This window comes from Capra hircus, chromosome 6, assembly GCF_001704415.2.
Source record: "Capra hircus breed San Clemente chromosome 6, ASM170441v1, whole genome shotgun sequence".
In the NCBI taxonomy this organism is placed as follows: Eukaryota; Metazoa; Chordata; class Mammalia; order Artiodactyla; family Bovidae; genus Capra; species Capra hircus.
The window spans coordinates 17,836,917-17,850,760 of NC_030813.1; the positions used below are offsets into that span (position 1 = coordinate 17,836,917).

Consider the following 13,844-nt stretch of genomic DNA (forward strand, 5'->3'; position numbering starts at 1 on the left):
CCATTATTTTGGTGTTAACGAATCAACTATATCTATCTATCTATCTATCTATCTATATAAAGAAATACTCATAAAAAGTTGTATATTAATTGGTTGATAAAAATTTGGTGACCGGAGGCTCACAGGAACCCACCTCCATGTTTCTCCTTGGAGCTGAGGTTTAGTATTCACTACTTCCGTGTTTGTGGCAGTTTTATTGAACATGATCGCTGCAAATAAGGAGGATCGACTGTTTATGTTCAGAGAAGGAACAAAAGTTTAATTAGAAATCTTCTCCCCAGAAAGAAGTTTCAATAATATAACCCTGTAACCTAAAAGGGGGAGTGTAAAAATGAACTTCAGCATAGCAGAGACTTGCGCTGAAGAAACAGACCTACTTTAATTTCCACCCTCTCTATCATCTGTTACCTTTTATAGGTTTCACTGGGATTGATTCTGAATATGAAAAGCCAGAGGCCCCTGAATTAGTGCTGAAAACAGACTCCTGTGATGTAAATGACTGTGTCCAGCAGGTGGTGGAGCTTCTACAGGAACGGGTAAGAGAGTGTCAGAAGAGCGAATTCCCAGAGGATGATTGTGGCCGTTTTGTAACCTTCCCTCTCCAAATAAAGGATGGCGGTAATATGGAGTAACATGTGTATTTTAAGTTCTTTTTTTCTTCCAGTTTTATTGAGACATAATTGACATACAGCATTGTTAGTTTATAGTGTACAGCATAATGATTTGACTTACATCTTGAAGTGACTATCACAGTAAGTTTAGTGAACATCCATCATCTCATATAGGCACAAAATTAAAGAAATAGAAATATTTGTGTGTGTGAGTGTGTGTGTGATAACTCTTAGGATTTGCCCTCTCAGGAACTTTAGTATACAGCATACAGCAGGGCTAATGACTTAGGATTTGCTCTCAGGAACTTTAGTATATAACATACAGCAGGGTTAATGGCACTTGTAATGTTGTACATGACATCCCCAGTTCAGTTCAGTTCAGTTCAGTCGCGGCCGACTCTTTGCGACCCCATGAATCGCAGCACGCCAGGCCTCCCTGTCCATCACCAACTCCCGGAGTTCACTCAGACTCACGTCCATCGAGTCGGTGATGCCATCCAGCCATCTCATCCCCAGTACTCACCTTATCCCTGGAGATTGTGCTTCTTGACTACTTTCCTCCAGTTCCCTCTCCTCCCCACCCCTTCCTCTGGTAACTACAAATCTGATCTCTTTTTTTTTGTGAGTTTGTTTGTATGTTTGTGTGTTTTTAAAGCATAATTGACCTAGAACCCTGGGTTAGTTTCTGTCACATAACAGAATGGTATTTTTATACAGTTCAAAATGATCACCCCAATAAATCTAGTTATTACATGTCACCACAAAAATATTTCTTAGTTATTAACTATATTCCCCACATTGTATATTTCTCTTGGAGCTGTAAGTTTGTCCCTCTGAGTCAGCCTCACCTATTTCTTTCCTTCTCCCCAGTGCCCTCTCTTCTGGTAAACACCTATTTGTTCTCTGTGTCAGTAACTCTGTTTCTGTTTTGTTAAGCTTGTTCATTTCTTTTTTTAGATTCCATATGTAAGTGAAATCAAACTGTTTATTTTTCTCTGTCTGACTTAATCATATCCTCCTTAATCATATCCTTAATCATATCCTCATATCATCCATATTGTCATAAATGGCAAGATTCCATTCTCTTTTGTGGCTAATATTTCCTTGTATACATCTACCACAACTTTATCCATTCATCTGCTGATGGGTACTTGGGTTGCATCCATATCTTGGATGTGTAAATAATGCAACATAGGGGTGTGTATATTTTTTCTAATTAGTGTTTTTATTTTCTTTGGACAGATACCTAGAAGAGTTATTGCTGGACCATATGATAGTTCTATTTTTAATTTTTTGGGGACTATCTGTACTGTTTTCCATAGTGGCTACACTAATACGTATTCCGCCAATAGAGTATGAGGATTCCCTTTTCTACACATTCTTGACAATACTTGTTATAACTTGTTGTGATTTTGATAACAACCATTCTGACAGGTGTGAGGTAATATCTCACTATGGTTTTGATTTGTATTTCCCTGATGATCAGTGATGTTGAACATCTTTTCATGTACCTGTTTATCAGTTGCGTATCTTTGTGAAAATGTCTGTTCAGCTCCTAAGAACCTCTGCCCATTTTTTAATCTTTTTTTTTTAATGTTAGTTGTATGAGTTCTTTGTATATTTTGGATATTAACCTTATCAGATGTATCATTTGAAAAATATCTTCTCACATTCAGTAGGAGACCTTTTTGTTTTGTAGTTAATTTCCTTTGCTGTGCAAATTCTTTTAGTTTGATGTAGTCCCGTATGTTTATTTTTGATGGTGTTTCCATTGCTGAAGAGACATAGCCAAAAAAAAAAAAAAAAAAAAATGTTATTAAGGCCAGAGAGTATACTGTGTTTTCTTGTAGAAGTTTTATGGTTTCAGGTCTTACATTTAATAAGACTTTAATCCATTTTTAATTTATTTTTTATATGGTATGAGAAAGTTGGTCAGTTTGATTCTTTTGCATGTAGCTATCCAGTTTTCCTAAAATTGTTTATTGAAGAGGCTCTTTTTCCTATTGTATATTCTTGGCCCCCTTGTTGTAGATTATTGCCCATATAAGTGTGGGTTCATTTCTAGGCTCTCTATTCTGTTTGTTTGATCTGTGTGTCTGTTTTTGTACCATAATGTTTTGATGACTGTAGCTTTATAGTGTAGTTTGAAATTTTTAGGGGAGCATGATACCTCCAGCTTTGTTCTTCTTTCTCAAGATTGTTTTAGCTGTTTGGAGTCTTTTGTGTTTCTGTATAAATTTTAAGATTATTTATTCCACTACTGTAAAAAAATGCCATTAGTAGTTTGTTAGGGATTGTATTGAATTTGTAGATTGCCTTGAGTAGTGTGCTCATTTTAACTGAATTAATTCTTCCAATCCATGGCCAAGGTATATCTTTCCACCTGTCATCTTCAGTTTCTTTCATTAGTGTCTTATAGTTTTCTTGTAACAAGTCTTTTATGTGCTTAAGTAGATTTATTCCTGTTTTATTCTTTTTGATGTGATTGTAAATGGAATTGTCTTCTTAAGATCTCTTTCTGATAGCTCATTGTTAGTGTATAGAAATGCAATAGATTTCTGTACATTAATTTTGTAATCTGCAACTTTACCAAATTCGTTGATTAACTCTAGTAGTTTTTGATAGTCTCTTGCAGATTTTCTATGATTTTCTGTGTTGAGTTTCCTTATTCTTTGGTTACTCTTAATGTACTACCAGATTTCTCCGGTGGTGAGCTGTTCCACCTCGTCCTTAGTGTGGGATCTGGCCTGCAGAGAGCTTTCCCCAGTGTTTTTACTTTACCTGCAGTTTTTAGCATTCACTCAATGCCTGTACTAGTGTTCTTGCTCCTCTCTCAGCAGTAAACTCTGTGGCTTATTACCACACTTATTACCACTTACTACCTCCTGCTAGCTGAGCTCATGATGGGGAAGTGATGGTGGTTCCCAGTTACACTGAAGTTCCAGCTTCAGTCTTTTTTCTTTTTTAATAAAGGAGGGGCAATATTTTTAAAATTAATTCTTTCTTTTTGTTTTTTTGACTGCACTGGTTTCCATTGCTTTGCATGGGCTTTCTCTAGTTGTGGCGAGCAGGGGCTACTCTTCATTCTGGTGCACGGGCTTCTCACTGCAGTTGCTTCTTTTGCTGCGGAGCACAGGCAAAAGCAGAGACATTACTTTGCTGACTAAGGTCTGGCTAGTCAAGGGTATGGTTTTTCCAGTGGTCATGTATGGATGTGAGAGTTGGACTGTGAAGAAAGCTGAGTGCCAAAGAATTGATGCTTTTGAACTGTGGTGTTGGAGAAGACTCTTGAGAGTCCCTTGGACTGCAACGAGATCCAACTCTGAAGGAGATCAGCCCTGGGATTTCTTTGGAAAGAATGATGCTAAAGCTGAAACTCCAGTACTTTGGCCACCTCATGCGAAGAGTTGACTCATTGGAAAAGACTCTGATGCTGGGAGGGATTGAGGGCAGGAGGAGAAGGGGATGACAGAGGATGAGACGGCTGGATGGCATCACTGACTTGATGGACTTGAGTCTGAGTGAACTGTGGGAGTTGGTGATAGACAGGGAGGCCTGGCGTGCTGCGATTCATGGGGTCACAAAGAGTCGGACACGACTGAGCGACTGAACTGAACTGAACTGAACAGGCTCTAGGCATATGGGCTAGGTAGTTGTGGCGCACAGGCTTAGTTGCTCTGTGGCATGTGGGATCTTCCTAGAGCAGGGATGAAACACATATCCACTGCCTTGTCAGGCAGATTCTTATCCACTGTTCCACCAGGGAAGTCCCAGCTTCAGTCTTAAGCAGGACATATGTCCCCAGGGCTTGAGGGGGTTCTTTCTTAATGTCTCTTCCCCTCCCTGCATGGGAGCTAGCCTCTCCTTGAATCTGGGAGGTCTTGGAGGATGAGTCTCATGCCCCTCATGTTAGATCCCTGGCTTGTATCGGTTCAGGGTCTTGGGCCAAGACAGTTTCTTCTACCTCCTTTCGGTGGACCATACTTGGTTCTGTTGTTGCTGTGGTTCAGTTGCTAAGTTGTGTTCAAATCTTTGTGACCCCATGGACTAAAGCATGCCAGGCTCCTCTGTCCTGCGCTCTCTCCCAAAGGCTGCTCAAATTCATGTCCATTGAATCAGTGATGCTATCTAACCATCTCATCCTCTTCTGGTCCCTTCTCCTTTTGCCTTTATTTTTTTCCCAGCATAAGGGTCTTTTCAAGTGAGTTGACTCTTTGCATCAGCTGACCAAAGTTTTGGAGCTTCAGCTTCATTCAGCTTTAGTCCTTCCAGCGAATATTCAGGGTTGATTTCCTTCAGGATTGACTGGTTTGATCTCCTTGCAGTCCAAGGGACTCTCAAGAGTCTTCTCCAGCACCACAATTCAAAAGCATCAGTTCTTCGGTGCTCGGCTTTCTTTATGATCCAACTCTCACATCTGTACATGACTACTTGCTTCTATAGACCTCCCCCAAAACAGTGGACCCTGGGCGGAGTGAGGGGTCCTTGCCGTCCCCCATCAGCTTAAGGCTTTTGTGTTGGATGAGACAGTGTTGCAGGGGGCAGGCAGAGCCGTGTGCTTTCACCACTGAGGGAACTCACTCTCCAGCCTCCAGACCTGCTCCTCATCTTCCTTCTGCAAACCTGTTATAGGCCCACTTAGGGTGAGTGCAGAACTCCTAGTGTCTGGGTTCCCAGTGATAACAACCCGCCACAAAAGTCCATACTCAGCCATTCGAGCTTTAAAATCTTTAAAGCTGTTTTCTTCTTTCTGTCTTTACTATAGCCATCTCTTCTTCCCAGTCTCTACTATAGGGAGATAATTCGTGTGTCTTGACTTTTTTTGGTGGGACTTGTCACTCTTTGGAAGCAGTTCATGTTACTGCGTTAGGACCTCAGCTCTGTGATGGGCTCAGGAAAGTTTGATTTTATAGATTAGCTGGTCTTTCTTAGGTGGTAGTCAGTTGTGAGATCTGTTTCATTTTCAGTGTACTGACTATCCTTACTCTACTTTCTGGGGTTGTTTATAGTTTTTTTCTAAATTTGTGTGAAATTAGTGAGGTGAAACTAGTGGTAAAAAACTTGCCTGCCAACGCAGGACATGTGAGAGACGCAGGTTCAGTCCCTGGGTTGGGGAAGATCCCCTGGAGATGGAAATGGCAACCCACTCCAATATCCTTGACTGGAGAATCCCATGGACAGAGGAACCTGGAGGGCTACAGACCGTGGGGTTGCAAAGGGTCGGACATGACTGAAGCAACTTAGCACGCACGCACAGTGAGTATTCTGTGTCATTTTCACTGAGCTGTGTTTTCAATATTTTTTCTTTCTTTCTTTTTAAATTTATTTTTGGCTGTGCTGTGTCTTTATTGCTGCATGCAGGCTCTCTAGTTGCAGCAAGCCGGGGCTAGTCTTCATCTCAGTGCACGGCCTTCTCATTGCCTTGACTTCTCTCGGGCCGGTGTGCAGGCTTCAGTAGTTCGGGTCATGAGCTCAGTAGGCAAGGTGCATGGGCTGAGTAGTTGTGGCACAGGGCCTTAGTTGCTCCGTGGCGTGTGGGATCTTCCTGAACCAGGGATCGAACCCATGTCTCCTGCATTGACAGGTGGACTCTTAACCACTGGACCACCAGGGAAGTTCCTTCCTTTATATTTTGATATAATTTTGTTTGTATGTTTTGTGTATTGAACCCGTCCGTATTTTCTTTTTTAACTTAAGACTTGTCATATCAATGTTGGAAAGATATACACAGTTCTATTTTCTGTTAGCTTGGATTATCTATTTTTTGCATCTAACTAGTGATTCTATGTGTTTTATGAAACTTCAGGAAAATGCACATAGATATTGTAAAATTTTGGTTCATGAATCTCTGAATCCATTTTATGGGCTTTAGATAATTCCAGATAGTTCAGACACTTGAAAGGGATTAGTTACTTAATAGGTGATGGCCATCCTCCTTCCTTTCTTTCCTTCAATTCCTAAACACTTCTTTGGGGCCCTGCTTAGAATAAAGTCATTTGAATTTGACCCTTTAGTACATAGAGGCTATTTTTTTTGGTAGTAGTGGTCAAATGATTTTTTTTTTAATTTATCTTGATAAAATTTTGTGACTCTTCTGTGAGTGTAAAATAGGACAGAGTTCTTATATATCCTTCATTAGCTTCCTCTTAGGTTAATAACTTGCATAATCATAGATCATTTCTCAGAACTGAGAAATTAACCTTGGTACTAAAGCATAAGCTTATTTGGATTTCACCAGTTTCCCCACTAATGTCCTTTCCAGTTCTCTGATTCAATCCAAGAGTCTTCACTGTATTGACTTATTTTTAACCATGATTCTGTAAAGTGAAACTACAGGCTCACATGATGTCTGTTATGCACAGGATTTTGCTTCCCCCCTAACCCAGTGGTAAAAAATGCAGGATTGATTGTCATTGTAATTTTAGGCTCCCTCTACTCGATATTCCCTCAAGTGGCCACCCCACCTCCAGTTCTGTATGCTTTTTATTCCATTTTATGTTGTTGGCAGAATCATCTTTCTAAAATGTAGTCTAATCCTTTCTGTCATTTACTGTAAAATATGTATTGATTTTTCCCAGTGTTTATAGGATTAAGGTGATTTGTGTTCGAGGTTCTCCATAGTTTGGTTTGAAGCTGGATTTTTTATGTGTTTCACTACAGTGTTTACCTGTTGTTTTTTTTTTTTCTTTCCTTTTTTTTGATGCTGTTACTTGCCTTAGTCTCTGTGGCCTTAATTATTGCCTTGCTCCTAATTTGTTTGTTCTTAATTAATGATTGTACCTATTATTGTTCCTTTTATATGGTCTGTTATGGTCTATTCTTCCTTTTATTAATCTATATTATGCTTGCTAGACAGTCTCATAATTGGACAGTTTTATTCAAGGTTTTGAGAAAGGAATAGATAAGGAACTAATGTCTGATAAATGCTTGTAAAGGACACATATGTGGGGCTTTGTTTTTTAAAATATTTGCTTTGATGGTTAGAACTGGGGGAAAGTGGTCTTTCTTCTACTTTAGCTTCTAACCAGTTCTCCCTTGAATTACTGTGATGGTTTTTCACTTGGTCTTTGCACTGAGTGTGTATGTCGTCTAATTGTATTCACACGGTTAACCTATGAGTATTTCGGAGATCTGTGCTAACCTGCTCATGAACATACTGGATTCTGTATCTAGGACTCCAGGTGCATGAATTCCTAGAACTCATTTTCACATGCCTCTGGCTTTTACTTTCAAGTGTCCTCATTACACCTCAAGTACAATATAAATAATTTTATAGCAGAAGGATATTCTGGCAATATTCTAGTTTAAGATAGAAATTTTCTTTTGAAAAATTAATCATTTGGGTGGTGACAAAAGAAATGTAAACGCTTCCTTAATGCAGTTGCTTTTTCACGTACCACCCTCTTTTGGGGAAAGATTTCAATTATGTGCTTTCCTAAGGAAATTATTTCACTTCACATTGAAAGTATGTATTTCTGCTTGTACTGATTGATTCTGTAAATTAATTTAGCAAACACTTGGTGCCGTACATACTAGGCACTGTTGCAAACCACTGTGGATGTGGCAGTGAATTAAACAGTACAGATTCCTGCCTCATGAACATTAATTTTTGGTCCTTTGTTGTTCAGTTGCTCAGTTGTGTCCTCCTCTTTGAGACCCACATGGACTGCAGCACGCCAGGCTCCCCTGTCCTTCACCATCTCCTGGAGCTTGCTCAAACTCATGTCCATTGAGTCGGTGATGCCATCCAACCATCTCATCCTCTGTCGTCTTCTCCTCCTGCCTTCAATCTTTCCCATCATCAAGGTCGTTTCTAGTTAGTTTGCTCTTCACATCAGGTGGCCAAAGTATTGGAGCTTCAGCTTCAACATCAGTTCTTCCAGTATTCAAGATTGCTTTCCTTTAGGATTGACTGGTTGGATCTCCTTGCACTCTAAGGGACTCTCAAGAGTCTTCTCCGACACCACACCTCAAAAGCACCAATTCTTTGATGTTCAGCCTTTTTTATGGTCCAAGTCTTACATCCAACTACTGGAAAAACCATAGCTTTGACTGTTATTGGCAAAGTAATGTCTCTGGTTTTTAATACACAATCTAGGTTTGTCCTTCTTCCAGGGAGCAAGTGTCTTTTAATTTCATGGCTGAAATCACTGTCTACAGTGATTTTGGAGCCCAAGAAAATAAAGTCTGTCACTGTTTTCATTTTTTCCCCATCTATTTGCCGTGAAGTGATGGGACAGGATGCCATGATCTTCATTTTTTGAATGTTGAGTTTTAAGCCAGCTTTTTCAGTCTCCTCTTTCACTTTCATCTACAGGCTCTTTAATTCCTCTTCACTTTCTGCCATAAGTGTGGTGTCATCTGCATATCTGAGGTTATTGATATTTCTCCCTGCAGTCTTGATTCTAGCTTGTGCTTCATCCAGCCTGGCATTTCACATGATGTACTCTGCATATAGGTTAAATAAGCAGGGTGACAATATAGAGCCTTAATGTACTCCTTTCCCGATTTGGAACCAGTCCATTGTTTCATGTCCAGTTCTACCTGTTGCTTCTTGAACTGCATACAGGTTTCTCAGGAGGCAGGTAAGGTGGTTTGGTATTCCCATCTCTTGAAGAATTTTCCACAGTTTGTTGTGATCCACACAGTGCAAGGAAATGGCAACCCCCTCTAGTATTCTTGCTTGGAGAATCCAGGACAGAGGAGCCTGGCAGGCTACGGTCTCTGGGGTCGCAAGAGTTGTACACGACTTAGCTTCTAAACCACCACCACGAAGTCAAAGGCTTTAGCAGAGTCAGTGAAGCAGAAGTAGATGTATTTCTGAAATTCTTTAGCTTTTTCTATGATCCAGGGGATGTTGGCGATTTGATCTCTGGTTCCTCTGCCTTTTCTAAATCCAGCTTGAACATCTAGAATTTCTCGGTTTAGGTCCTATTGAAGCCTAACTTGGAGAATTTTGAGCATTACCTTGCTAGTATGTGAAATGAGTGCAGTTGTATGGTAGTTTGAACATTCTTTGGCATTGCCCTTCTTTGGGATTGGAATGAAAACTGACCTTTTCCAGTCTTGTGGCCACTGCTGAGTTTTCCATATTTGCTGGCATATAGAGTATGGCACTTTAACAGCATCATCTTATAGGATTTGAAGTAGCTCTCTAGAATTCCATCACCTCCACTAGCTTTGTTCCTTACAACCTTTGATTTTGGATATTTGGTTCTTACAACCGTTATTTATAATTGTAAGTTAGAATGACTGTCTAAATTCTTTTATAACATGAGATAGAATTTTAAAAAATTCAAGAAAGAAATTCACACACATACATAACTACTTCTCTTCTGATGTTTGTTTTCTTTTGATTGACTTTCTCACAAAGTTGAATCTCAAATGAGCATTAGGGCACATGGGGAAACCAGTGAATACCTGACATTCAGCTCAAAGTTTATGGTGATGCAAGGAGTTGGCTTGCCTGCAGCACCCTGATCACAAGGACTTACTATAGTGTGCACTTTTTCTAACAAACTGTCTACATGGTGATCCACGAGTGGCCAATGCACTTGAACTTCATTGTCATCACAAAGACATTTGTTAGGGTTTCCAAAGGTGGGTTGTTGTTCAGTCGCTCAGTTGTGTTTGACTCTTTGTGACCCCATGAACTGTGGTACTCCAGGCTTCCCTGTCCCTTCACTATCTCCTGGAGTTTGCTCAAACTCATGTTCATTGAGTCTGTGATGCCATCCAACCATCTCATCCTCTGTCATCCCCTTCTCCTCCTGCCCTCAATCTTTCTCAGCATCAGGGCCTTTTCCAATGAATTAACTCTTTGCATCAGGTGGCCAAATGTCACAAATGTAGATTGGGAGTGGAAAGAATGAATATGTTGAATACAGTGGTATTTTACAGCAGAGAATAGTAACCAAATCTCCATAGATTTATAGTGTGTGTGAGTGGGGATGTGAAGATTTCTTAGTGGGTCTGTATTGACCAGCATTATGTGTAAGAATGTAATTGTGAGTGGAAGGGGATGGCATGGACAGAGGTGGAAACCCGCAACAAGAACTCCTGTGAGCTGAACTTTTACCATATGCAAAAGCCTTTGGTAGTCGCTTCAGTAGCATTATTGCATTGAATTTGTAAGACTCTCAGAAGTAGTTGTAATTTTCCTCGTTTTACTGATGAGAAAACAAATTCAGGAGGGTGAAGTTATTTGTCCCAAGATTGAGAAGTGCTGCCTCCCCTGGTGATGGGTGGAATTTTTTCTATCTGTTGCTTAGTATTAGAGAGACTTAACGAATGAATTCTACCAGGTATTGTTTCTTTAGCATTCTCTACTACCAACAAAAAAGTAATCAGTCCGTCTGAGAAAGAAATGGAAAAATTTTATTGGAGTCAGATGTGCTAAGTCACTTCAGCTGTGTCATTTTTTGTGACCTCAGGGACCATAGCCTGCCAGGCTTTTCTGTCCATGGGATTTTCCAGGCAGGGATACTGGAGTGAGTTGCCATGCCCTTCTCCAGAGGATCTTCCCAACCCAGGGATCAAACCCAGGTCTCCCGTGTTGCAGGTGGATGCTTTATAATATAAATTTTTATTTTATCATTGCTAATATATAGAACAGATTTTGACTGTCTGAGAAAAAATATTTTTAGGGTGCTCCACAATGGGTATTTTAGGATGAAGAGTATTTTGGTTCTGGCATCTGGATTGTCATATTTCTCTTTTGATCTGGCTTAGTAGTAAAATTGGAATAGACAGTGGAGTCATTTGTATATTTAATTTTTCAGTATTTTGTCAGAGCATCTTTATTTTCTCAATGTGCTTTGGTTCGCACATTTTTATTTAAGAAGATAGAAGACACTGGAAAATATTGAAGGTTTTTAAATTCGTTGAAGTTTTTTCCTAACCCTTGAATGGTCACTAGATGGCCTGCTGGTATTGCATTTTCACTTGGCGGGTTATGACATAAGGAAGTAGGCTTCTTGCTGATGGTTTTAATCTAATGTGATATTTTAAATACTGTTTTTAAATCTACTAGGAACTCTAGATTTAGTAGTGCTATAAATTATTTAAAGGTTTGTCTTTTTATGAAATGGTGGTTTAGTGCTCTAAATGGATTTTATACTGTACATAAAACCAGACTTTGCAGCTCCGTTTTCAAGTGATGCCAGAATGTCATTTGGTGTTCATGCTTGGGATGCATGTAGTTTAGATAATAGAAATTTAATAGTTACATAAAAAAATGATTGAGCTCTAGTGTTCAAATCTGTTGAGCAGATTTGGCTTAAGAAAAAGTTCAGAATATACTTAAAGGAAAAATTTAAAATGTGAAGTCACTCTGTTTATTAACGTGTTCACAGTTAGGAAGATTAAAATGAGAAGGGAAGGACTACTATTTTCAGGTAGTGAATGTTCTGCCAGCTAGTTTCCAGGAAAAAAACGAGCAATTGTTTCTGAACAAAGATATGAATACAACACGTTAGGTCTTAGATTGTGTTTAGTCAATCAAATAAAGAAGTTTTGTGTATCTATGTTACATATTAAATTTAAATTAATATTTGAATATTTCTAGACCTACCTCATTAATGGTAGCATGTAAATCATTAGTCAGCCAAGTAGTCTGTCAGTCGTGTCTGACTATTTGCGACCCTGTGGACTGTAACCTGCCAGGTTCCTCTGTCAGTGGAATTTTCCAGGCAAGAGTACTGGAGTGGATTGCCATTTGATTCTCCAGGGGATCTTCCCCACCCAGGGATTGAACCCAGGTCTCCTGTGTTGCAGGCAGGTTATTTACCATCTGAGCCACTAGGGAGGCCCCTAGTAAATTGTTAATTAACCTCCTATTCATGAGAACTCCTAGGAGTACCCCTGTTTCCTCTTTACCCTTAAATGGTGACTGTGGAGCTGTTAACATCAGAGGTGGCTTGGACTGCAAGGAGATCCAATCAGTCCATTCTAAAGGAAATCAGTCCTAGGCGTTCATTGGAAGGACTGATGCTAAAGCTGAAACTCTAATGCTTTGGCCACCTCATGCGAAGAGTTGACTCATTGGAAAAGACTCTGATGCTGGGAGGGATCGGGGGCAGGAAGAGAAGGGGACGACAGAGGATGAGATGGCTGGATGGCATCACCGACTCAATGGACACGAGTTTGAGTGAGCTCCGAGAGTTGGTGATAGACAGGGAGGCCTGGTGTGCTGCAACTCATGGGGTTGCAAAGAGTCGGACACGACTGAGCTACTGAACTGAACTGAACTGAACTGAAATGAAGGGTTTAGGTGCATAAACACCTGTTCCTGACCTGGCTTGTGATCTATGTTTGTTTTAAAGGAAGCTTCCTGATGTAAAGGGTTTTATATGTACAGGTTGCAGAAGAAACATTATTTTCTGATAGCTGTATTTCTGGGAATCCTAATGAATCCCAAATAAAATGGATAGCTCATGTGGCAGAGACTTCATGTTCTGTTATCCAGATATCTTGTCTCACTTTGAGGTGGTTTTGATCTTTTTTGATGTTTAATCGTGGTTTTGGAAACTAAAAATATTTCAGTAGAATGTGATAGAAACTGGCTGTGTCCACATTTTGAAAACAGTTTGTCTTCCTGATAGTTCTCTCCTCTCTACATGTTCAGTCTACAGAGAACCTGCTTCCTCCTAACATGTGTTCCATGCTCCTGTTGATTCCTGCTGTGTGTGTTAATTACAAAAATACTTGCTTTATGTACCTTTTTGAAGAGAAAAACAGTGGCAACTTCTCGAACCTTTATTTTGCCATTGGTTAGGCATCAGAAGAATTTTATCTGTAAGTTATGAGGCTAAAATTCATCTTAAAATAATTGCTGAGTGTGAATTTTGAAAAGGAAAGAATTTTGTGATATGCCGTGTAATGAAAAAAATTAATACTTAAATTTTAAAGTTTTAATGATAAACATTAACATTTTATATAATTTAAAATTATTTTCTTGATAAAAGAAAAAAAATTCCTTCTTTCTTGGAGTCTTAACCATGGACTGCCAGAGAAGTTCTAAATTCCCTCTTTCTTGAAAAGAAAGTGATTATAGGGGAATTCCCTGGCGATCCAGCAGTTAGGACTCAGAGCTTCCATTGCAGGGGTCCCAGGTTCCATCCCTGGTTGGGGAACTAAGATCCTGTAAGCCAAGTGGCATGGCTGATTAAAAAAAAAAAAAAAAGATCATAGCCTCTATGTTCATGCAGATAAAATGGCTTGTTACTAAAAATG

At 39.6% G+C, this 13,844-nt stretch overlaps 1 protein-coding gene across 2 annotated transcripts in view; it reads left to right on the forward strand.

The window, feature by feature from the left end:
* The window catches only part of PAPSS1 (3'-phosphoadenosine 5'-phosphosulfate synthase 1), a 113,699-nt gene that overhangs the window by 34,525 nt on the left and 65,330 nt on the right, over nt 1–13,844 (forward strand). For both annotated transcript variants that reach the window (XM_005681330.3, XM_018049236.1), the window contains exon 5: nt 418–536. In XM_005681330.3, the coding sequence (XP_005681387.2) occupies nt 418–536 (119 nt within the window). The remainder of the gene's footprint in view (nt 1–417; nt 537–13,844) is intronic.